At 40.6% G+C, this 26038-nt stretch overlaps 1 protein-coding gene across 2 annotated transcripts in view; it reads right to left on the bottom strand.

The window, feature by feature from the left end:
• Window positions 1-272: 272 nt before the first annotated feature.
• The window catches only part of CDH11 (cadherin 11), a 104662-nt gene continuing 78896 nt past the window's right edge, over window positions 273-26038 (bottom strand). For both annotated transcript variants that reach the window (XM_033157162.1, XM_033157163.1), the window contains exons 6-13: window positions 25563-25730; window positions 19707-19894; window positions 17834-18087; window positions 15806-15942; window positions 13131-13252; window positions 12098-12215; window positions 2318-2569; window positions 273-1626 (exon numbers count right to left, since the gene is read on the bottom strand). In XM_033157162.1, coding sequence (XP_033013053.1) covers window positions 1130-1626; window positions 2318-2569; window positions 12098-12215; window positions 13131-13252; window positions 15806-15942; window positions 17834-18087; window positions 19707-19894; window positions 25563-25730 — 1736 coding nt within the window. In that variant the 3' untranslated portion in view covers window positions 273-1129. The remainder of the gene's footprint in view (window positions 1627-2317; window positions 2570-12097; window positions 12216-13130; window positions 13253-15805; window positions 15943-17833; window positions 18088-19706; window positions 19895-25562; window positions 25731-26038) is intronic.

Below are 26038 nucleotides of genomic sequence, written 5' to 3'. Positions count from 1 at the left end.
AGGAAAACTGAACTGAATCCAGAGCTGACTCATTTTACATTTAAGGTGCTACTGCATTCTTGGAGCAGCTGCCAGCTTGCCAGTATTTCTCTAAAAAACAACAACTTGTAATTGATTTTAAATAATCACTTAACAAGACAACTTGAACTACAAAGGCATAATAAATAGGGCTATTAAAAGGTCAAATGGGTAGTGAGGGGAGATATACATATGTAAATGGGGCATTAGAAACAACACTTTCCCTTTAAATTTTTAATAAACAAAACAAGAAGTAAAAAAAGAATCTTTTTTTTATTTCAAAGTCTGCTTCATATATTGAAGCGCATATTAAAGCAACAGTACAATGTTCATAAAATATAAGTGTGATGTAACATTTCTTACATGTCAGAATACTGATATTTGTATGTATACTAAAAATAAGAACTTTAAAATTGTACAAATAGATACATTTAAAAATGACATAGAAATAGGGCGCCTCTCACTGCAACAAGACAGAGTTTTATATCTGGCACGTATTAGATTAAGATGAAAGTATAAGCAAAAAGATTTACAAGAGTCAGCAGAAACAAGTTGGATGCTCAAGAGACATTATAATTGTACATTGTCCTGTACATACATCATATGTGTTTAAGCTGGCTGAATATTATATATTTCAAGTTTAAAAATGCACTACATACGGAGTGTCCATAGTTTAAGGCGAAATTACAGCTCAGAACTGTTATCCTTTCTAATTTGTGGAAGCTTCTTTGACATAAAAGACTTAGTTGTTCATCATACATACAAAGATTGCCCGATTGTAGGATGATTTTTATTTTTATTTTTAAAAAAGAATTTCCCTTCACTTAAATATTTTGTATTTCACAAGTGGTTATTTTTGTCCCCCTTCTAGTGAAGTTGATAACCAACTCCTATATTTGCCTTTTGCATGAAAAGGTTCTTCACAGTATTTACCACTTTTTATTAACATCCGTTTTTAATTAAAGGACTCTCCTGAACCCCACCAAACCAAAAATGCTTTATACGAACCTTTCCTTGTTTTATTTTAAAAAAATACCTGCTTACATTTCCTCTGATTTCTTTTTCTCAGAACATTAGACACAGTTCTTAAGGCCAAATTTTAATTTTATTGTTAAGAATCGTCTTCAAAAGTGTCTTTGGAGCCATATAAGTCTGCTAGTTTCTTAAAACGAGGTCCCCAATTTTGTAGATAGTCATAGTCCAAATCGGAATCTGTCGTTGCTGATTCCAACGAGCTAAGTGAACCAGCCACTGAGCCTCTTCCTTCATAGCCATAGATCTGGATAGAGTCATAGGGAGGAGCTGTTGGGTCATTGTCCGCTTCTTGTATTCTTGTGTTGATAAAGTCATCAACATCAACACTGTTTGGAGCAGGCCGAAGCCCTGGCCGTGGCATGTACTGGTACTCCGGCTTTATGTCTTTGCGAGGAATAAATCCATTGATGCCGTCAGGATTTTGCAAAGTAGCAATGTCAAAAGCTTCAGTGTCTTCTTCCCCGCCACCTTCATCATCATAAGTAATGATATTCTCTCGAACGTCTTCTTCTTCAAAAACAATAAGAGGCTCTTTCTTCTGACGTTTAAGTGTTACAAATAACACTACAATCACTGGTGGAGGAAATGTGAAGGTTATTATTATTATTATTATTATTAAAAAGCAAGTGAAAGAAACAATCTTCCTGTGCACTGGGCAGATCTTGGAATAACAGGCAGAAATACTGGGTTGAATCCAAAGATTCCATTCCATTCACATAATGAGCTTCTGTTCTAAGAAAGTGAGTTCTGCTTATGGAAGGTCTTCTTTTGTCCTTCCATTCACAGAATTCTTCTATGCATGAAAAGCCTTTCTGTGAATAGAACAAAACCTTTGGATCTAATCCATTTTGAACAGAGATGTGCAGAGCCCACTGCAGGGCGAAATTTGTATTTTAACAGGTTAATTTCCCATATGCCTGCTGGATGTTCGGAACACAATCTGAGCTCTTTCTGGATTTGGAACACACCAGGCACTGACACCCTGATCTGGTACCTTTATGAGCCCTCTCCATCAAGGGAATGGTGGAACTCCTGAGATTATACTGGGAGATCCTGAGACTCTAGACACTAAAGGCACATGGTGCCTGCAGTGCCTGCTTGGCACTACAAAAAAAAATGGGGCTCACCAAGATGTGGCTGCTGTGCTGTGCTCAATTTGGTGTATACTGAGTTCAATATATTTTTGTAGGATCACACATCGGGAGAAGGAAGAGAAGGAAGAAAAGGGAGAGGAAAATACCGGTAAATGTTAAGATTTCCTTACCTAACAAAATGACAATACAGGCAAGGATGGCAATTAAAGCTCCAGTGCTAAGTCCGGCATTGAGGACGTAGGCTTCTGGGTTGCAAGAGATTAATATTCCATTTCCATCACAACCACATACCCGGATTGTGAGTATGTTGGTACTGCTCTGTGGCGGGCTCCCACCATCACTTATCACGATGGGCAGAGAATACAAATCCTTCGTCTGCCGGTTGAAGCTTGTGCGTTTCGCATAAACACTTGCTGTGTTATCTGTTTTAAATAAGAAAATGATTATTATAAGGCGTCTTCAAGCACCACCCCATTGTAAAAAGAATTTGCATTTGCCCTTTCGTCCAAAATAAACACAGAACTTCGGTCCTAATGGCATGACAACATTTTAACATTATGTCTTCTGCATATTTTCGTGCTCTCTTCATTTCAGTTATCTGAGAATAAAATGCAGTGGTGAAAAGAACAGAAAGCGGGTGAAGAAAAGAAAACACGTAACTTTGTTCATAATATTATGGACACACCCATTCATTTCTATTGATTACTGCACAGAGCATGTAAAATGTGAGACATGCATCCCTAAATGTCAGGGGTATGAAAGAGACACATGCCAAGAACATGGATAGGTAAATCTGTCAATTTTGGTTCCTTTCTGTTTCTATTTAATTCTAATTTTGAATTCCAGTCTCCACATTTCCACATCAATTTGTGAATTTACTGGTATCTTGCTTCGCACATTTTGAAATGCATTTTTTTCTAGTACACACACTTTTGAAAAGCAATTTTCCATAATACAAGGCATTTATGTATGTTATATTCACAAATATGTGCATTTTTGTACACATTAATTGGCATGAGAACTGTAGTGAAAAAAGAGAGAAGCAGGAATCTTGAAGGGTGGTTCTGTTCTGGTTTTCACATTGTTTGAATGTAAATCAACTTTCTGCCCCATCCCTGGTCAAAAAGCACATGTCCAATGTTAGGAAGCTTCAGTCAGTCATTTTCAGGCAGAAAATACACGCCCCTCCTTTGTAAGTCCTTTAATACACAGTTAAGGTGGGGAGTAGTATAATACTACACATGCCCTACACATGTTCACACTCTGAAAAGGGTGGATTTGCAAAGATGTGAAGCAAATCTACAGCTGCATGTAAGTAGGCTATGTTCAACCCTCAAAAAAATGCACATAGATCAGAGAAGAGGTATATTTATTTTAATCATTTATATGCTGCTTTTAAAAACAAAACTTTATTCAGGGCATCTTCCAATCAGCAGAATAAAAATCTCTTAAATCAGTATATTTAGAAACAAACAAAAGGAAAACGAACAAGCAAAAGTCATATACAATAATCCCAAATAAGCAGAATGAAACAATTTCTAATCCCAATGTGGGAGAAAATAATGTTACAATTTAAATAGACAATAATACCAGTTTAAATATCCAGCTCCTAATTTGACCAAAGGCACACTTGGGGGAAAGAATCTGGGGGTCACCACTGAAAAAGCCCTGTGAGCAGGGCATCAGTGGCTGATCTTAAACCCTGAGCAGAGTCAGGCAATCCTTCAAGGAACTAGCTCACAAATTCTTCACAGTTCTACAGGTTAAAATCATTACTTTAAACTGCACAAGGACACATCTTTCTCATTTGATCACCTTTTCACCATGTGAGCATCTATACTTTGAGCTTTTTTTAAAACCACAATATTTGATGTTAGCCACTACATGGCTTTACAAGAGATTTACAAACGATGGGCATAATGGCTAGATCCTACCCCCAGGATCAGAGGCAGTATGTCTCCATATACCAGTCATGGGAGATCAATTGTAGGAGTGGGCTTTGTCCTGTTTGTGGGCTTCCCAGGGAAGCAACTCTTTACTTTACTTTACTTTACTTTACTTTACTTTACTTTACTTTACTTTACTTTACTTTACTTTACTTTAGCAACTCTGAGAAATTAGATGCTGGACTAGGCAGGCTTTTGGTCTGATCCAGCAGGGCCTATACCTGCTGAAGCTTCTGGTCCATCTTTAAAGGCAGACTCACAAAAAGTATATTTCTGTAGACTATTCTGTATGTGATCCGCCTCCCATGTCCATTGGCTCATCCAACTATTATATCTATAGTTTGCATGTCATTTAGGAAATGTACCTCATTTCAAAACATACATTACTAGGTACTCTCTACCACATCAAATTATTTATCATCTACCCTCTAGTATTCTCTACCTTTATTGGAAGGGTCTTTTGCATCACATGCCTGATTTCTTTAACTGGAGGTGCCAGGGATTTAATTGTGGCATTCTGTGGAATAGAAGCTCCACCTCTTCCTAATACAAACAGGCATGGGGAATCTTTGGCCCTCCAAATGTTGCTGAACTACAACTCCCATCATCCACTCCTGACCTGGAGAATCTGAGGGCATTATTTTAAGGGTGCCTCATTGGTTGACAGCTCATCCCCCCATTTCAACATCATTATTTGTTGAAACATCCCTTATTTAGAGAAGCCATCCTGGTTTCTGATTTGATCCCAGAATGTCCCACTTTCCCTTAGGATGACCCAATTTTCATTGGAGAAATGTTGGAGGGTATGGAGTTATCTGACCCCCAAGCCATCTTAAGGCAATCCTGTATACAGAAGGTTTTTTTTTAAAAAAAAAAAAAAGTTTAATTTTTTGTGTTTTTATATATGTTGGAAGCCACCCAGAGAGGCTGGGGCAACCCAGTAAGATGTGTGGGGTATAAATAGTAAAATTATCATTATGGAATGGGATGTCCCTATTTTCATTGGAGGGTATGCATCAAAGTGCTTAAATTTAAGTCACCATTTCATGCATATCCCATTGAATAAATGGAACCCTTCAGGCTGCATGGCAGTCTGCAGAACTATACCCTGAATTTAAGCTATGGTGTTGTCCTTTAAGCCATAGTAGTCAAAATGAAAATGACTCATGTGTTATGGCTAAATGGAGCTAAATACCTACCTAAATTTAGCTGTCAAAATAAATATTTCCCCTCTTTATATTTTCAGTGTATTGCCTTTGGCAGACATCATAGTATTCAAGCACTTGAAAGAAATGGCATTTATTCAGACATAATGTCACTGGGCATAATTCCAATAAAGCCAGTCCTGGAACTAAATTTGGCTCAACAAAGAAGCTAATTTGTAATGCTATCATTTCCTCAGACTTTATTTACTGTTTAAAAGAAGTGGGTCCAAGCCAAATATTACTGTATTTTTTCCCCAAACAGGACATGTGATTGTAATCAGATGTGTTAAGTTTATCAGTACCAGGATAAATATCTGTGGATTCCTTATTTAAAAGAGGGCTGCTAACAGTGTGATTTCCCTTTTTCCTTTTTCAAAGGCCATGAAATCCTTATATGCATACATCGGGGGGGGGGGGGGGGTGATAGCAATTCTAAATTTCATGGTTGTGTACTGCAAAAGGCATGTGATCCACACAAACGGAGGTGTTAGATGAAGCATAAGTAACCTGCAGCTGTCCAGTCAGCAAGTACATGTATTACTCCAAGGTCTATAATAATCTTAATTCTTGCATCCTCCAGAATCATGAAGTTGCAACTACTTTTATTATCCACTCTGAATGTACTGTAGGAGAAGAGCAAGGGGGGAGGGGATCCATTCCAACCAACTTCAAACTCCATTAATGTTGTTTTTCTTTCAAAAGCACCAGCAGGTGGCTGCTATCTCCTGATCCGATCCTTCTTCATAGATTGGTTGCAGTTCTTTTATATGTTTATGGTATTTCCAGAAAGACTTATTTCCTCCTCTTTGATGCTCCTCTAGACACCTTGGGGGAAAGCCTGCAGGTTTGTTTATTCATTGAAATGCCCTTTCTTTTTCATTTTAAGCAAGTCAAAGGAAGTTTGGTATAGATTATTGAATTTTACCGCCTGCTGTGCAGCAGACCAAATATCATCGACTGTACTCCAACAACAACAACAAAATGCTTCAAAAAGAAAGCTCTCTCAGGTTCAGTAAGTTAAGTGTGTGGTTGCCTGTGCATGCATGGAAGTCCACAGCTTTGGGCTGGTAGCTTTAGCACATTCACATCTAAGGTCCACTTCAAAAATATCATTCCATGTTGCAGAAGTGGTCATTGTTGTTCACATATGTCAGGTTACTCACAGTGGTTAGATGGACATCTGGATGTGGTTGGATGCAATTGTCTGTTAACACTTCTGAAATGTCTGGTTGTAGGCTAGGCATGATGCAGTAGTGGCTTCATAACAGCAAAGCCATCATCATCTTCAGAAAGCATTCCCATAGTGTAGCTGTACTCCACACTAAAGTCATTCAATTAACATGGTGCAATTCATACTTATTCATTCTTTCCTTTTTGTTTTCTCTTCTCTTCTTTTCTAGTTTTTGTGTGAATAATCACCTTCATGCCACTAATGACTTAATAAGAGCCAAACATTGGGACGATGGTAAGACCAATAAAGCAATGACCTAGACAGGTGATTGGCTTTTCCTTGATGGAAGTCTTCAAGTAGGGGCTGAATTGGGGATCCAATGCATTAGTGATGCTCTAGCTCTGGGTTTCCAGCATTGCAACTAGAAGCCAACAAGGACTCCTCCAATTCTTCGTGTCTATGAATTTTGCCACTAAACAAATTAGGCCACATTGATAAAAGTCAAATACCATAGACAATTCATTATGATACGGTTCTCTAACCATCCTTAAAAGCCTTCCAAAGATATTCACATGCTTGGTCTGTGTATGAAATAGCATCATATAATACTCTTTGTTTTTTATATTAAAAAATCAATAATGCTTGGAAATCATTTAATAACTGTTTACTGTATATAATATATTGTGGGTTTGTGTCTGGATAGAGTACTCACTGTTCCAGGAGAACCTCAACATTGTTTGTTTGTTTTTTGTAACAGAACAGCAACCCTACATAGCTGCTAGGACCTGCTACCCAGGCAAGACTAATGTCCCAACAGACACACACACACAGAGGGGTGGGGTGGGGAAGAGAGAGTATTTTGCTCATAAGAGCATGCTGGATCAGGTCAACCATCAAAGGGGTGTCCATTCAGATGTCCACGAGAATCCAACAAGCAGAATCCAAGGGCAACAGTTATTTCCTCTTCTGCAACTCCCACAAACTGGTGTTCAGAGGCACTCTGTCTCTTACAATGCATGTAGAATATAGCCACCATGGCTTTTGTTATTCTTTCCTATTGCTAAGCACCCCCCCCCCCCAGTTTGGAATGATGTATGTCCACTCCTGAAGGGTTTGAGGGCTGAAGATGGTAATGTACACATTAGATCCCTAAAAGCTGCAAGACACTTCTGCTGCATGGCAGAGACCCATGCAAGATGACATTATTCCTTTTTGTTCCTTCTTGCAGCATTCCTGGACATACATTTAAGACACAGAGCTAAAAGCACATTTTTTTTCCTCATGTAAGCATGCTGACCATTAAAGGCTGAAGGAGCACTGCTACTGTAGTGGAATTTCTGCTACCCATTATCAGCTAGTCCAGTGCCATGTACACAAGAATATGGCCTGACCATAAAACTGGTAAGAACCAGTTAAGGAAGAACCCAAGAGCACAAGAAGGGATCTGCATCTACTACTACAACAACAACATTATGTGTGTACAAGGATTGTGTCTGGATGAGAGATGGTGAGGAAAGAAGATGGCAGAAGGTGGCTGGGAAGAGGATAAAAAAGCCAAGGTGATGCATGTTTTGGCTGTGCCCTAATGGAAAGTGCCTTGCAGACCCTGCCCTGTAGTACATTATTGAATAAAGTCTGACCGATTGGGAATTGGGTATGAGTCTGCATACTTGAACCCCAAAGGGGAATTTTTTTTGCCACAGTAGAAAGGAGTTAATTTTTGTATGAAGAATCCATTTCAACAGACTTTTAGTGCTGTGCCTCTGATCTTCCTGCAATACTGGTACATTCTGTCCCAAACTGTCATGGGAATTAAAAATGATACCAGATGTATAGAGAGAGTGTGAAGTAAGAAGATGGTTGGCTATTAATATGATACAATGTGAGTAAACACCCTGAATGAAAGCAGTGTCGTGCTTTATCACAGCATGAAATTACCCATTATCCCATGCTTTCTATAGAACCAAGCTGGGCTTGAGAAAGCCGGGAACGCCACTGACTATTAACAGGATGTAAAATGTGACTTTTTTATTATTTCAATATGTAATTACTTTTGGGAGACGAGTAGAAACTCTATTAAATGATCATTATAGGATGGTATTCACTTTAAAAGTTCTGGCAGGGGCCTAAACATAGGAGTTTTCATTAACTGGTTTTGCAGTTAATAAAGCCATTTTTCTTTTAAGGCAGTGAATTCCTTAAGAGTGTGGAGGCATGATACAAAGATTACTCTGATTTACAAATGGTGGGAGGGGAGAAGGAGAAATTTTAAGTTATTTGACTTGCAAATCGCAAGACATTCTGTCACAGGGAAAAAAAGGTTACTTGCTAGAAGCCTTTAGAATTCCTGCTATTCACTTTGACTCTCTAGCTTAACCTTTTAAAAGTACACGCACATACAAAGAATTAAATTAACTACACTGTGGGTCCCCCCTCCCGCACACACACACACACACACACACACTCATGAAAATAACATGAATATATTAAAGAATTTATCATTTAGCAGGAGAATTGGTAAAGTAAATGAAAAGCTCAGACCGCCCTCACATCCCAGATAAATTCAATTGACTTAAATTGTTGCGGAGTTTTTTTAAAAAACCAAACTGCCAGAGTGCTGTCTGCTAAAGCTACTCAGTTGAACAGATTATTAAGTATCTGTGTTAGGAATGTTATTCAATTCACTGCTTGTTTTCACTGAAAACAATGAAAAAAAGAAAACCAGCAGTGCCAGTCCAGAGAATGAATAGCAGCTTGACACAGGTTAGCTGTAGTTCAGTTAATACACGACCCAACTAATGGTCCACGCCTCCCATAAACAACCCAGACATTAAGTAATTATTTGGATGGAAGCCAGTTTTTAAAATCTATAACTTCTAATGGGATACTTGCCATTAAACATTCCAAAGGCAACGCTAATTGAAAAAGTTTGAGCAAGGTACAAGAGTTCTTAACTACACAGTTAAAGGTAGTTAAATATGGCCTCGCCCCTTATACACTCAAGAGATCATTGCGTTCTTGAGGGGGAAGGGGCTTGTGGAGATACCATCTCATCAGGAGGTTCCTTCTGTACAGTATAGGAATTGGGCCCTTAGGATGCTGGTGTTTTGTTTTGTTTTTGTGAAACAGCTTTGAGATGTTTATGGGGAATGAGTTGTAAGAGATCAAGAAAATAAAAGTCAAAAGAAGATGGGAACCTCCTAGACTCTCTGCCTATTACAGGTCCCACCAGCCTGCCTTGAGAGAAGCCATAGCTTAGCAACGTATTTAGCATTCTTGTGGCCCCATGTTAAGTCCCTTTCCCTTGTATTTCCACCAGCTGCCTCGGGAAGCAGGATTGGTGTCAACAGATCCCGAGATTCTGTGTACCCTGATGTGATGCAGTGTAATTGTACATCTGTAGGAATAGATTTATTGTTTTATAGATTTTTGTTCACATTGCTTTGATGGTTTCAGTGTTTGAAGCAGTTTAAAAAAAAATGAGGGTATTTTAACAATTAAATAAATATCTAATTGTCAGGGGATCCTCCAGAGGCAGCGGAGAGCCGGCTGAGGTGGAGGGAGGGATCCCTGACGTTGAAGGTACCCACCACTGCCGGATAACCCCAGAGACTTCCTGTGGGAGCGATAGGCAGGGAGAGATGCTGCAGGGTCCCGACACCAACTCAGCAGTTAAGGGACGGAGGGGGGATCGGTAGTTCCGTCGCCCCAACTACGTAGGGGGCTCAAACGGAAGGAGGAAAGGAGGAGACTTGGGGTGCCCAGGTTGTTTTGTTGGAGGTGCTCTCGCAAAGCGTCACTTCCGGAATCTGAGAGCGACTAAGATGGTCATGGAATTTTAGCTCTGACTTGTACATATCTGTATAATAAACTGATGTAAATATGCAGATTCTGAGTCATCGGCTTTTACTCGTGAGGAGCACCACTGGACCCTTACAGCAATATTGGGTTATAAGGGACCAGTGCTGTGACTTGGTGTTAAAGTTTTCCTATTTTCAACAAAATCAAGACGCACAGCTCTAAATTAGTGTTTATGCTTTTCTCTTCCTCTTTATCTGCTTTAACATAGTTAGTTCTTCCCTCTATTTCCCCTAACATTACAGGAGAAATGAATTGCAGGGATTTTTTCTATAAATGGCTCAGGATCTAACTACATAGAATCATAGGGTTGGAAGGGATCCCGTGAATCATCTTGTCTCAACCCCTCCTGTGCAGGAATACGCACCCATGACCTTGTGACCATGCAATTTTTTAAAATATAAAAAGTACAGGTGTGTGTGCATAGGGAGGTTGACTGTGGTTGACCCTGCAACACACGAGGAAGCTTAAACCTCCTTCCCAAACTTTGATCCTGGTAAAAAAAAAAAAAAAAAAAAAAAAATTGCTACCCATGTCCAGCAATTAGGATAAGGAAAACGAAATTTCCAACTGGTGCTAGTTTCCCAGAATTTTCCACCACACCAGTGGTAATAACAATAATAATAGTGGAAAGAATTGCATAAGAACATAAAAGAAAAGCCAAAGGCTCAAATCCGGCATTCTTTTCACATAAGGACTAACCGCATACCTTTGGTTAACCCTTAAACAAAACCTGAGCCCAACAGTGCTCTCCCCACCAGTGATACCTAACTAGTATTCAGAAGCACACTGCTTCTGACAGTGAAGGTAGAACACAGCCACCATAGCTGGCAGTCATTGATAGCCTCATCTGCCACGAATTTATCCAATTCTCTTTTAAAGCTATTCAAGTTGATGGCCATCATCGCCTCTTTTGGGAGTGAGTGCCATAGTTCTGCCCTTTATATTTTTATTTCTTTTAGAATTAATCCTCTCTCCTATTGGAAGCAATAGACCATTTCCCTACAATCTGATAGGCCCCCAGCAAATCAGAAGGGTGCCATGTGACCATTTTATTTGTGTTACCAGTCAATGGCGTAGCTAGCTGTTCGGGTGCTGGTTGTGGCCCATGCATCCTGCCCCATGGGGGCGGGACGTGCTGCATGGAGCCTCTCCTCCGCCTCCCCCTCAGGGAGAGGCGGAGGGCTATTTCAGGCAGTGTGGAGCCTGCAGGCACCTAAGCCACCACATCACTCCCAGGAGAGACTTGTGGCTCAGGCACACTGCAGGCCCCACGGTAAATGCTGGCCCCTGCAGTGTGGCACCCAGTGGAAGCCGTGTTTCATTACATTTGTTGACTGAACGAAAAAGTTTCGTGAGCCCATTTAAAAAATAAATCTTTTTTAAAAATTCGTTTTTTGCCATTTTATCACCCCCCTCAAAGATAACACCCAGGGCGGCCCACACCCACTTCCTCCGCCACTGTTACCAGCTCAGAGATGATGTGCTAGCAGATGTTCCTGAAATCGCTACATTTTAATAAAGAATAACCTACCTATTAAGCCTTCCCCCCCACTAGCACTTGCAATCCCAAGGCATTAATCTTACAGATTCTATATTACATGTATTTATTAGGATAAATGCTTTTGATGATGCACTAAAGGAATGCCACATTTCACCCCACCACCCATCCTTTTCAACAATCTCAGCCCCAGATAGGCGGGCATGGCTAACTGAAGTATTACAGTATGGCATGATAAGAATAATTAGTTTGCTCCTGTCTTCACAAACCTCGGTTATCTCGGAGAGTAAAATTAGGCTTCTGGATCATATCAGGTGGCAACCCAAAGATAAATCTTGGGCCATTAGCTGCATCATCCTTGTCCTCTGCAGTAATTGTTATTAATGGCTGTAAAAGAAAGGCTCTTGTGAGCATCCAGTGCATCTAAAAAGTCATTCCTCTCCCCACCGCACCAAATTGGCTCTTGAGTGAAAATTGTGCAATCTCATAAATATTGCCCAGAACATCTTACATCATAAGAATGTAAGCAGAGCCCTGCTGGATCAAACCAAAGTCCTTTCTTGTCTAGCAACCAGTTTTACAAAGGGCCCCACAAGCAAGGTGCATGGGCAACTTTATTCTTGCACTGTTGCTCCCCATAAATTGGTTGTACAGTGGCATTCAGCCTCTGAACCTGGATGCAAAATGCAGCCATCATTGCTTGTAGCCATTGATAGACTTTCCCTCCACAAATCTGGCTAAGCCCCTTTTAAAGGGGAAAAGGCTACAGCTCAGTGGTAGAACATCTGCTTTGCATGCAGAAGGTCCCATGTCCAATTTTTGGCATCTCCAGATAAGGCTGGGAAAAACTTTTAGTGAAACCTGGCGAGTCACTGCCAGTCAGTGTAGACAATACTGAGCTAAAAAGAGCTGTGATTTGGTATAAAACAGCTTTCTATGTTATAAAAGGGGGGATGTGTGTGCTATGATTTAACTACCTTGAAAAATATGAATAAAACTTAACCTGAAATCTTAACCTTTTTTTTTTTTTAAAAAAAAAAAAAAAGCTCTCAGTTAGACAATATTGGCTCTTCTAAGAAACTTGGCAACAACTTCTTTCCAAAAGAGATGATTTGTGAGCTTCAAGCCTGGCATTAGAATACATTAGAGATGCCCTATGTCTTGGAGATCAGGATATTAACCCCCCAGAAGCCAAACCTATTTTAAACTGAATTTTCTCTGTGACTCTGCACTTAAGAAAAATGAACACCCTCATTTAATCTCTCCCACCCACAAATGAGATGTTTGTGTGGCAGAGGTTACCTCATTGGTCTGTGGTTTCTCACAAATAACTGCTTCATAGGGAACTGCAAATTTTGGAGCATTGTCATTTACATCAAGGACCTTGATCGCTACTGGAACTTTGGCTTCCTGGTGCCGATTATCTGCAGCAGTTATTTAGAAGGAAAAAAGTCACAACATGGGATAAAAACACAAGAAACAAAGTTAGCTAACCCACCCACGTAAATCCTATATTCAACCATTGATATCAGGAGTAGAGTAGTAAATCTCTTTTCCTGCCTTTGCCTCCAAACCAAAAAGCCCTGTGGCTCCTTTAAGACTAATAAGTTTTCTTAGGCATAAGCTTACATAGACTAACATAAAAACATAATTTCTCAGGAGTCTCTCTCTCTCTCTCTCTCTCTCTCTCTCTCTCTCTCTCTCTGTGTGTGTGTGTGTGTGTATCTGGGCACTGGTGAAATAGCCATAGTGTTAGCCTGGACATTCAATTCCCTGCAGAGCCACAACCTAACCAACTTCAAAGAGCAGATTAATAATAAATTAATAATAATAATAATAATAATAATAATAATAATAATAATAATAATAATAATAATAATAATTCTACCTGGGAATCAAGGAATGCATTAATTCAGGTTGTTAGTCAAGATGTGGAGGTCACCCAACTCTCACAAGTTCAGAATGTCCCATTAGCAGGAACTGTTGATGAGGAGGGGTGGTGCTGTGCACCGGGCCACCTAGCAGCAAAGTCGCTGCCAGTTACTAGGACAGGAGCAAATTGGTGGGTGATCAGTGCTTTGTGGGCATATAAGCCCACACAGTGCTGAACTCCTCACTGACATGCCCCTCTCCTAGTAAGCAGCAGTGACTCCATTGCTGGGAGGTCAGGTGCACAGTACTGTCCCTTCTCACTGATCACTCCTGCCCTTCAGGAGACATCAATAGGCAACAAGATCTGAATGGGATTAATGGTTCTTGGGAGAAACAAAGGTTTGCCCAATTTTTCCCCTAGAGTTTCCCCTAGAAGCTTTTCTTTTTTGCACGTTTGTATACATAAAACAACTTTTCTGTTCATGTGAGACTGTATTGGAGGAGAGTAAATACAGGTAAACTGGGTTCTAATTAGAGCTATATGCAAATGGCCTCTTAATCTTCTCAAATTTATGCCCCAGTCCATGCCCAATAAGCACGGGATGCCTTTGCCCCGCAGCACTGTGGCCCAAGGTTTTGTCCAGTATCTTCTCTGTGTGATGGGCACATGGAAAAAAGCTACCCATGAGCCCTTGCTGCAGAGGGGAGGGGAAGCCTGTATAAGGCTGCTTCCGCTGGAGCTCAGAGCCATTTTGCTTTGAGAGCTTCCCACCTGCCCACCCTCAGGTTAGAGCCTTCACTGAGCAATTTTAGGTTGTTGGTTGACAGGGCCAGGTCTCTCTCAATCTACTACAGAGGTATCTCTGGTTATGAACTTAATTTGTTCCAGAGGTCCATTCTTAAACTGAAACCATTATTATCCTGAGACACGCTTTCACTAATGGGGTCTCCCGCGGCGTGCACCCCTATGGCACAATTTTCGCTCACATCCCGGGGCAAAGTTCACAACCAAGAGCGTCTATTTGAGGGTTAGTGGAGCTCGTAACCTGAAGTGTGCATAACCAGAAGTGTTCCTAACCAGAGGTACCACTTTATTGGCACTTGGTCAGGGTTCCCTTTGTTTGTATGAGGGCGGAAATGGCATTGGTTAGGATCGACATATTATGGGGGGGGGGCATAAGGTGCCTGAGGGGAGGATTGAGCATGGCAAACCCAAGAGAAGGTTCAGTATCTGCCTGGTTGGAATCTGTCCCCCTGTCCCCTAGTGAGACCTTGCTTGCTTGGCATGCACCATGGCAAGGTTCAACACTGGCCAAGATCGTACAGGTTTGGAGAGATCCAAACCCAGCGAATCCATTCTTATCAACATGAGCTTGTGGAATGATAAACTGATCCTGGGACCCAATGCCATGCCAACCCTTGCCCAGCCTGCTGCTGTCAATAAAGGTTTGGCCTGATTTGGTTCTACAGTCTACCTCTCATGGGTCACATAATGCACCTGCCTGGGCAATCATGGATAAAGAAACTGGGCAATATTTCACTGAATTTCTCTAAGGGTAAGTTATCCAGCAGTTTCTTGTGGGTTAACGCTCCCCATTAGTACATTTTCTTTCTCCCCCACTAAGATCACTCCTCCAAATTTCATTTCTTGCCATAGGCACCAACTCCTATGGGCTAAAGCAGTTTCAGCCCTCCAAATATATATTTTTAGCGGGCTGCCCCCCCATAATATTCAGAGGGCATTGCACGATGTCACACATGCAACATCAGGATGTCACACAATGTCGTGTCACATCCCAATCCTTTTGAAAAGCTGGCACGTCTGTTTCTTGTTGCGCTGGTAGACTGGCTACAATTTTGCATCCTCCACAATGCACAGACCTAAGATGACCAACATGCACACACTACAAAATGGTGAGTAGTATCAAGAAAAATCTCTGTAGGAGTTGGGGGGGGGGGTCTCAGAACTTTTCTTAGAAAAGTCTTCCAATAAATTGGCTCAAAGTTTACTTGAAATGTACCTCAAATTTTGCTCAAAATGGAGACTGTGACATTTTAAAATAATTTATATGAAAAGTATATATAACTGTTAGTTGAATACTTACGGAGTTCATATGCAAACACTGAGATATTATGCCAGGCCATATCTTCCCTATCCAGTTTCTTTGTGGTTGTAATTGAACCATCTTCTGCACTGATACTGAAATATCTGTCGAGGTCAGTGTGACGATCAATTATATAACTAAAAGGGGATGCAAATGAAGTAATTAGAAAATTATTCAATTCATTTAGTGTCTCCAAGACAGTGTACTACATTTCACTTACTTATTTACTTACTTACTTACTTACTTACTTACTTACTTATTTAAAAAAATTGTTTGGAGGCACTGTGCTTAGTAGGATAAAAAAAATTTAACCAGACTTAACTAAATCACCATCATCAAAATGTATTTCCTTTTCTAATACCTACATGAGAACCATTGTTTCATAGTAGTCTTTTAGCAGAAAGAAACACTTACAAGTGTAGAGCTATGCATTGCCAGAGATACAGGTGGCCTATTGGTGCATTCTGAATCATGTGATTACAACTGTGTGAAGCAGGAGGCATGTTACTTCAGGGATGCACCTGTTGGCTCCATATCTACCACTGAAACACATTATGGCTCCTTTGCTACCATTTCCATAGGTTGAGGGAATGCCTGAATAATGGACCCTCCTCTATGTACATACCCACCCCATATTATTTGGAATCTGTGCAATCAGGGTGCCACATTACAGTGGGAACCTACATGAATAAAGCAGATTCCCCTCTTCAAACCTTCACCCAGTATGTGGACAACATGATGATATGAACAGTGCCCCTGTTCACCCATTTCGTATGATGATGATCATGTGATTTAGAACACCCAAATAAATTTAGGATAGCAGAACTATTAGACTGGAAGCACCAAATACCTCTTCCATCCATTTGTTTGTTGTGTTCTCTACAAACCCCACATGGTGTTTAGCAACACTCAACCCCATGACATGACAAATGCTTTGGGTTCTCTTGTCACCTGCTCCACATCATTGCTTACCACTAATGGAGTTGAGGAAATCAATGATGTGATGACATAACCTCATGGAGGTGTTATTTCATGTTTTAGCACTTGGGTGAGAGCTGGACAATGGAGTGTGCAGAACTCCAACCCCAATAATTTTCAGCAGAACCCCAACCCCAATAATGTGTGTTTCCATTCCTAACTATATTGTGTGAAAAGTGAATATATTCCTCAAAGGTGGAGAGATTGGGTGGTATCCAGTACTAGTTCTACTTGCAATAGATCCATGACTAACTTAACTAACTTGAGTTTATTAATTTCAATGGGTCTACTTTGAATATAACTATTTGGATGCAATCCACCCCCCCCATTTTCAAATTTCCCATGAAGTCATTTTGAAAACAACCAGTGTCAGCTTAATTTACATCATTATATGCTTCATGGTTTGCCAGTTTACTGAAACATTGCTAGTTCATTAATTGTACATTTATCTATACAGCCTCTTTATTAGCTAAGATAACTGTGTAAAGGTCTTGGGAAACTGTATGTACTCTGACTCTGTAGTCTTGGACATTGCAGTTGGCATCTGAACAAGTTGGATATAAAAAGCATAATAAAACTGAAACTTTTATGGAATCTGGCATCTCTTTTGAAACTGTTATTATAGCATAAAACAGATGTGCCCTTTATAGTTAACATTGGTACAATGTATGTAGTGTGATGTTATCGAAGGCTGCAATTGCCTGGCTTGTTATGCCATTATGATCAGATTGCAGATCTTGGCTGCATTATGGCACTGAGCACCACACCCCCGAGTTATTTTTCAAAGCATCCCCTGGGTAGGGGGTTAACATTCCATTTGTGAGAATAAATAAAATTGGGGCACAGATTTTTCTTTTCTGGCCCAGATTCTTGTTGATTTGTGTGGGGGGGAGGGGGGAACCAGAGAAGGCAGAGAGGAGAGAAGGATGGCTTAACTCAAACAAGACAATGGAAATATATACAACATAGCTTTACAGGTGTTTAAATTGCCATTTGGGGGATTTCCATAATGGCATCACTGAAACCATCCTTCCCATTTTGCAAGCATACCTTATAAGGCTGTTTTTTGCATCAGGGTCTTTGGCATGAACCCTCCCAACTGGAGCACCAGGGCCCAAATTCTCTTCTACTTCCAGAATATAAGATGGCGCTAAAAATATTGGTGGCTCATCGGCATCCTCCACATTAATTTTCACGGTTACAGTATCCTTGAATGGTCCATTGCTGATGAACTTTGGGTCAATGTGTATATTGGCTGCCTCCACCTTCAAGCTGTAGGTCCTTTTGGTTTCATAATCAAGATGCTGAAAAAGACAGATGCATGGCATATTAGAATCAGTGCTATGGCTATTTTTACAGAAGTCAAGTGTGTGTGTGTGTGCGCGCGCGCGTACACACACACACAGTCACAAACAAAAAGATTCCTATGCATGCACAATTTTTTCAGAATTTGCAAATCAAAGCTTAAAAGAATGAAGAAGCAACAACCCATGATATTATAATATTGAATATGGATATTTGCAATAACTTATCAACATTAAAAGTTAAAATAAAAGGTAGCAAGGTTGAGGCTGATGGTTCAGGGCTGATCAAGACATTGACACCCCAGCATCTCCAGCATTCTTTAATTTGCTCTCTCTAAACAATTTCCCCTAATATAATTCATTTTAATGCTTTTTCATGAATATTTGCAGTTTTGTAGATAGTTATGCTTGGAAAAACGGCAGTGCAAAATTTCTTGAAGTGCAATTTTCAAAGGATGACTGTGTTTTGCTTTGCGTATTGTTTCGGAAAGCACAGACTAGATCAAATTTCTCCCCATTCCTAGTTCTGATATCCACTTGTTTCTGCCCAGGTTTAATCCTGCTTGGAAATCTGTTCTCACAGTGGCCAACCTGATGGCCACAAGAAGCCCACAAGCAGAAGTTGAGAGCAACAGCATGCTTCCCACCCATAAGTCTCAGCAACTGCTATTCTAGAGGCATACTGCCTCTGGCAGTGAAGATATAAGACGGCCACCATTGCTTGTAGCCACTGATAGCCATATCCTCTATGAGTTTGCCCAATCCTCTTTTAAAGCCATGTAAGTTGGTGGCCTCTTAGGATATCCTGAGAAGCAGTCAGCCCAAGTAAAATATGCTGTGAAACCAGTTAGCAGTGTTGGTTAAAAGTTTGTCATTAACAACACTGAGCATAGCTACTTTCATTTGGGATTTAGCATTATTAGATGTTCAGATTGATTTCAGCAGTGACACCAGCTGTACAATACAAGAATTCATTTTTGAATTGCAAGCAGAAACCAGATAAGTGGCTTAGGCTGGTTGAATCTCGTGATGGGAATATAATGCTGTTCAGCCTAGGCTTCCTTTCTTCCCGTCTCCCCCTTTCTTTTTCTCAGCACTGAATGCATTTGGAAGGAATATTGACAGCAGAAATTAAGTTTTCATCAGAAAAGCAGGCACAAAAAGAAATCTCTTGTAATTTTCACATTATCCGAAAATTCACACCGTACTGCCAACTTGAAAATGAATGCTTGATTATAACCAAAGCAATCCTATCATTTATTTCCAAGTTAATATGCAATATGCTTTGAAGAACGAATGGTGTTGATTTCTCAAGTGGAAGATCAGTAAAAGAAGAATGTGCTTTCTTCACTTTAAAAAGATGTTAAGAAGCTTCTATGCATCAATGCTTTCTTTTCATAATCTCTTTCCTTCCATTCTGGCTCCAGGCATTAGCAGATAACAGTAAAATGGGATGCTGGAAGTTAATCATAGCTTCATAAACAAATTATCCAAAACTGCATTTGCTGTGATTTTCTTACCATGAGCAATAATCTATGGCTATTATAGTTTCTGCAAGGCATGGGAAGAAAATGAAGTATATTATCCATTAACAGGAATGAAAGGATCGCATTGCTTACCTTCTTAAGCTTCACAACCCCTTCCTGAGTCTCGTAATCTGTTGTAATTTCAAACATCTCTATACCGTCTCCATCAATAATGTTGTAAGTTACTAAGCCATTTTCTCCAATATCTGGATCTTTGGCCTTCACTCTTCCAGCTTCCTCCCCTGGGATGGCTGCTTCTGATATTGACATCTGATAAACACCTAGGCAAATAGCACTTATTAATAAGTGATCCATTATTAGTTTCTTTATGTGCATTCTTTTCACTTGTTTAATCTATATGCGCAAAAGCCAGCACAGAAAGTGCTAAAACTCAAGAATATAATAATAATAATAATAATTTATTATTTGTACCCCGCCCATCTGGCTGGGTCTCCCCAGCCACTCTGGGCGGCTTCCATCAAACATTAAAATACATTTAAAATATCACAGTTTAAAAACTTCCCTAAACAGGGCTGCCTTTAGGAATTTTCTGAATGTCAGGTAGTTGTTTATTCCCTTGACTTCTGATGGGAGGGCGTTCCACAGGGCGGGCGCCACTACCGAGAAGGCCCTCTGCCTGGTTCCCTGTAGTTTTGCTTCTCGCAGTGAGGGAACCGACAGAAGGCCCTCGGCGCTGGATCTCAGTGTCCGGGCTGAATGATGGGGGTGGAGACGCTCCTTCAGGTATACAGGACCGAGGCCGTTTAGGGCTTTAAAGGTCAGCACCAACACTTTGAATTGTGCTCGGAAACGTACTGGGAGCCAATGTAGATCTCTCAGGACCAGTGTTATGTGGTCCCGGCGGCCCCTCCCAGTCACCAGTCTATAAGAAATCTCATAGACCAGAAGTAGTCAATGTGCTGCCCTCCAATGGACTACCATCTGTCTCAGCCAGCATGGCTTACGGTCAGGGGTGATCAGAATCCCACAGCATCTGGAAATAACTTCTGTATGTTGGGTACTTCTGTATAGACCTACTGACAGTCTACCTGCCACTACTAATTTTCCTCTGCAATGCACAGCTACATGAAAGTGTTGAGTGCACTTGAGAATGCAGTTTCAGGTCACATGGTTGGATGGTGAACTGGCAGTGCCCTCCATAACACATTCAATAATCCTCCCAAATGCATAGGAGTTATTTGGCAGATGTTCAGGGCTTTCTTGGTAGACATGTCAAAACAGATAAAATCTAGTGCAATGCAACAACAATATTATAACCCACACCAACGCCAAACAGGCAGAGCATGATGACACCAACCTTAAAAACCTTTGGTGCTTTCAAAAGGTATTGTGATTTAGAGTACCCATTGCCCACAAACCACACATTCCAACCTTCATTCTGGCCTTACGAAACTTCAAGGAGTTGGGGTGGGTACTTAGAAATGGCTGGCTTCTACATGATGGTTTACTTGTGAATCCCATTCCTGCACCTAAGGTGCGAGCGTATTTGCCGTCACCCAGCTCCCTCTAAAAGGAGGCCTGGTGACCAATAGGGAAGCGGGGGGAGACTGGCTTTATAAGCCTTCTCCTCCCACATTTTCTTGCTGCTTGTGAGTTTGCAGCACCCTCTCTTCTTCCCTCTCTCCTTATGGTGGTGATTTGTTGAAGGGACTGAATAGGGATGTTTTTGGGGGGAGGCCTTAGGATCCCTCTATTTTTATTTTTATTTTTGCCTACTCCACATTGCTGAGGCAAATTCAATTGCCTTTCTGAGAGTGGTGTGGCCTTGTAGCCTGTGGTGGGCACTGAGTTCAGAAAGATAAGGAAGTGGAAAAGAAAATTGCAGGTAAAGTGAGACATTATTGGGTTAAGGGATCTACCAGTGTTTTACACCTGACAGGGTTGGAGGGTGTCCTTTAGGCCTGGCATGTATATTTTAGGTGAATGCTCAACAGCGGAGAATCACTGGGCATGTTGGCTTTGTACCCAAGGCTCACCAAGCAAGGGTGGAATAATTGTCTCCCCAACCTTTACTGGGAGCCCCAGCATGCAGCTCAAGCATGTGCCCAGATGCCTGGATAGATGCTTCCCCACCAGAGCTGGCTAAAACCTCTTTGAATCTGGTCAGTTGGGTTAATGCTGGTTTGTAGTTCCTCCAACTCGTTGAGGAATATATATCCTTTATTCCAATGCTAGCTCATGAGTCTGTGAGTGTAGGGACAATGAAAATTTTAAATCACTCACCATAATGGCTTCATTGTCTGTGACCTGCTCACCAGTTGCTATATTTATGTGCAGTGGATTAGCAGACCAACTGGAAGGTGTTATTTTATCCTCCCCTCAGAAAATAACTTCAGTTTGATCCTTAGCACAGATTGTCAGCTGCCCCAGAGAGGAATTTAAAATGGAACCCATCTGCAGTGTGACTACCAGCCCTAATTCACATTGAAAAAACACAGTGCATTTGAGCTATGCTATGCTTTACTTGCCTTCTTTGCTATTTTTTTGCCACCATATTTTCAGACTTAAAAATGTAACACTAAGGTCCAGGGCTAATTTTTCTTAAAATTGAGATATAAAATCATTAATGTGCTTGCCATTTTATTGAGTTGCAAAGACAAGAATGTTGAGCCAAAGAGCTTACCGCCTAAATCCCTGCCCATTAATAAATACTCTCACTGCATTATTTACAATAGACAGACAACTTCACTACATTATTTTCAGCGTGTGCTAAAACCTTTTCTGTTCCAGAAAACCTACCTAAGTATGCAAGTTTGGCATGTAATCTGATTTTAGTAGGCATAAATGTTTTCAAATTACTGATTTTGTTTTATATTTCAATTTCTAATGCCCTTGAAAAGAACCCCCCCTCCCTGAGTTTTGTTTAGCCCTTATGAATATATTCAAGTCCAATGAGGTATGCCTTCCAATTTGGGATGAAGATCAAGAAGCTAGCCCTTATTAAGGTTTGTTTAGTTTGTTAAGTAAATTGTTATCCTACCCTTCAGTACAAGTTCTGTCAGCACAGCTGACACAACCAACAATATACCCTTGTCCTTGCTATCCTCATAACAACCCTGTGAGGTAAATTGGAATGAGAGAGAGAGAAAGAGAGAGATTGATTTTTCCCCAAGCTTCATAGCTGGGGGGGGGGGGGATTTGAACCAAGATCCCACTGGTTCTAGTCTGGTACACTAACCACTACAGCACACTTTATTTCTAGAATTTAGTTCCAACAATCCTGACAAGAGCCTGTAAACTACACCTCATTCACCTGTGAACCAAATATAGAAAATTACCTTCCAATTATGCATGTCTTAATCTCAGTCACGAGCACTATAAGACCATGCAGAATATATTGTGACACGAAGGCTGTAATTTATGCTGCAGGTGTTACGGCAGAAATCCAGAGAAAATTACATTAAAAACAAAATCACAGAACAACCTTCAACTCCCAGGGTGGTTTCAGAACATTTATTCACACCTTCTTTTTGTGTGCATTTCAAAGAAGGACCGGGCCCAAAAATTATGTTTGCATACTTCATTTTTGACATGCCACACTTTAAGCATAGATATTCACAATCAAAACTAACAACCTAACCCTAAAAAAAAAACTTAAGAAATCAGGGCCTCCAAAAGTCAGATAATTCACAGAAAAACAGCTGATGTAATTGTTGTGCATCACTGGGACAGAAATGAAATCTAAACAGAGATTGCTTTTAATAACAGTGTCCTTGTCAGTTTCACAGTGTGCACAAACTTATAAATATACAATCTGGGAGAAGTGAGATTCCATTTCTTTCATCCCTCTCTTGTTACAATGGATATTTCTCCCCTCTCAAGTATATTTTTATTGCTTTCATCCAGTGCAGTCTCAACTGTCTCATTTAACAGGTTTTTCCAGTGCTTTCCACAAAAGTATTTGCCACATCCCATTGATCTCAGTGGGAGTATGTTTTTAAAACATCATTGTCCGGTATGTTTTGAAAGTGAGACACAAAGCACAAAACCTCCCCCTGGGTTTTAATCTTGCCTTTGAGGGAGGAAAAAAACCACAACAATTCACTGTGAGTCACTAGGAAGTGGTTTAATCCTTTTATGAATAAGCTTGCCTCCTCCCTTTTTAAAGAGCGTGTTTTGATAATGTCTCCTAAACTCAATTTGATATAGATGTGTATACATATTTAAGGGTGAGGCAGAGGAGCTAAAGTGATACTGATAAATTCTGCCTAAACTACCAGGCCAAATTCAAAGTATTAGCACTAGCATATAAGCCCTAAACAGCTTGGTACCCAAGTGCTTAAAAGAGTGCTTTCCCACACTATCATGTATATTGGGCCCTGAGATCAGTCATGAAGGCCCAGTGGGTCTTCTCGGTGTTTGTTCCCTTGTGGAATGCCCTTCTTAATGAGGTGTGTCAGACTCACTCACCATTAACTTTTAGAACAGATGTCCTAAACCATTCTGGTTTAAAGTCATGTCCCTGGCAAACCCGAAATAATTAGTTTGAAAACAGGATTTTTTTATTTTATTTTTTAAAAAAAGTTTTAAAGTGTTTTTAGAATGCCATTTTTAAATTGGTTTTGGATTTTTTAAAATTGTATTGTTTAGTATTGACATGTTTGCCACTCTGGGCTCCTCTGGAGGATGGGAGGGATATAAATTTAATGGTAAATAATGATGCTGCTGAAATCGCAATCTTACAAACACTGAGCTGGTATTAAGCCCCATTGAATTTGCTGGCGTTAACTTCCAAACTAATGTGCATTAAGAGTGTACAATGACTGGTTGAGGGTTTAGGATTGTTGCTGTGCAGCTGATGTGTTCCCATTTGTTGATCCTTGGAGTTGTTGCTTAGGGATGAACTACACAGTAGCATACAGTGTGGAATGGCAGCAGTGCTCACCTGACCTCCTGACAGTTGAGGCACTGCTGCTTACCAGGAAGGATAGGGGGAGGGATGTTGTGGCAGGGAGGCGTGGGCAGTGCAAACACAGTGCAGGAGCACCAGATAGACCAGTGCATTTACAGCATGCCAACCTCCCTGTCTCCTCATTCCTCTCTTTCTTGGAAACAAGAGTGACACAGCTGTTGGGCGGTCAGGTGAGCACTTCCAGTTCACCATGCCATCCACTACTGGAGCTATACATTATGAGTAAGATGGAGATGCTGCTGAAAATGACAACATTAATCAATCTCAATCTATTTTCAGTAGTGACACCCACATTGTAGACTGTACTCCCTAAATAGGTTCACCAGGCTCAACCATTCTATTACTTTAGTTGTTTGGCCAAAATACAGCTATTTCAGAAGACTTTAGCTTCATTGGTCTGCAATGATCCCAGAAAATCTTACCTAAAAGTAGTCCCCATTAAAATCAATGGGATTTTACTTTTGAGTAGATGTTTATAGGACTGCACTTAGGCAGGATGGCCAAAATACCCAGCTGACATTCCATGTGTGCTATGATAGTAGATTGCTCAAAGATTTTCTGAATACATAACCCATTGCATTATTCTTAAGAAGGCTTCCAAGACCAACTTTAGAGTGTGCACTATTGAATACTGCTTGCTAACAGGCAACAGCAAGGAAAATAGATCCCTAAATGGCTATTATCCATGGTGGCTGTAAGAACCTCTTGTAGTATGCCACCAAATACTAGTGACTTATGTGTGTGTTTGTGTAGCAACAGTGGGAAAAAGGTATTGCTTATGGGTTATCCAGAATCATCTCACTGACCATGAGAAACAGAGTGATAGGCCTGGCATAGGCAAACTCCAGCCCTCCAGATGTTTGGGACTACAATTCCCATCATCCCTATCTAACAGGACCAGTGGCCAGGGATGATGGGAATTGTAGTCCCAAACATCTGGAGGGCCGGAGTTTGCCTATGCCAGGCATAGGCCTTTAGTATGATTCAGCCAAGCTCTTCTAATGTTCTTTACTTACTCTGCGGGAACTTTGGCGGGTTGTCGTTGACATCAGTAAGTGTAATTGTCACTTTGGTTGTCCCTGAGAGTCCTCCCATATGTCCTCCCATGTCCTTTGCTTGTATGACAACGTGATATTCTTCCTTTGCTTCTCTGTCCATGTTGGGAAGGGCAGTTCTAATAATACCTGCAGGTAAAAGATAGAAGGGGGGCTCAGAAAACATTCTTTAAACATCTACTCTACACCGAAAACCATACGTATTCAGATGCATCAGCACCGGTCCAGATTCCTCATAGCTAGCAACTGCCAGCAAGGGAAGAATGAGCCTAACATGGGCTGGGTAATATTCAGCTATTCAGATCCTATCCCTTGCTTCAGGAGATTTTGGTGAGAGCTTGTTACTGGTATGTCCAGTTCTATGCCAACAATTTCTCAATTCCTCAGCTATTCTGCACCAGTTAATGAGAAAATAAATTCTATCTGAAGATTACGAA

Source organism: Lacerta agilis, chromosome 8 (genome assembly GCF_009819535.1).
Source record: "Lacerta agilis isolate rLacAgi1 chromosome 8, rLacAgi1.pri, whole genome shotgun sequence".
Taxonomy (NCBI): domain Eukaryota; kingdom Metazoa; phylum Chordata; class Lepidosauria; order Squamata; family Lacertidae; genus Lacerta; species Lacerta agilis.
Note: the sequence above shows the minus strand (reverse complement) of the source record. Positions and strands in the feature narration are given on the sequence as shown.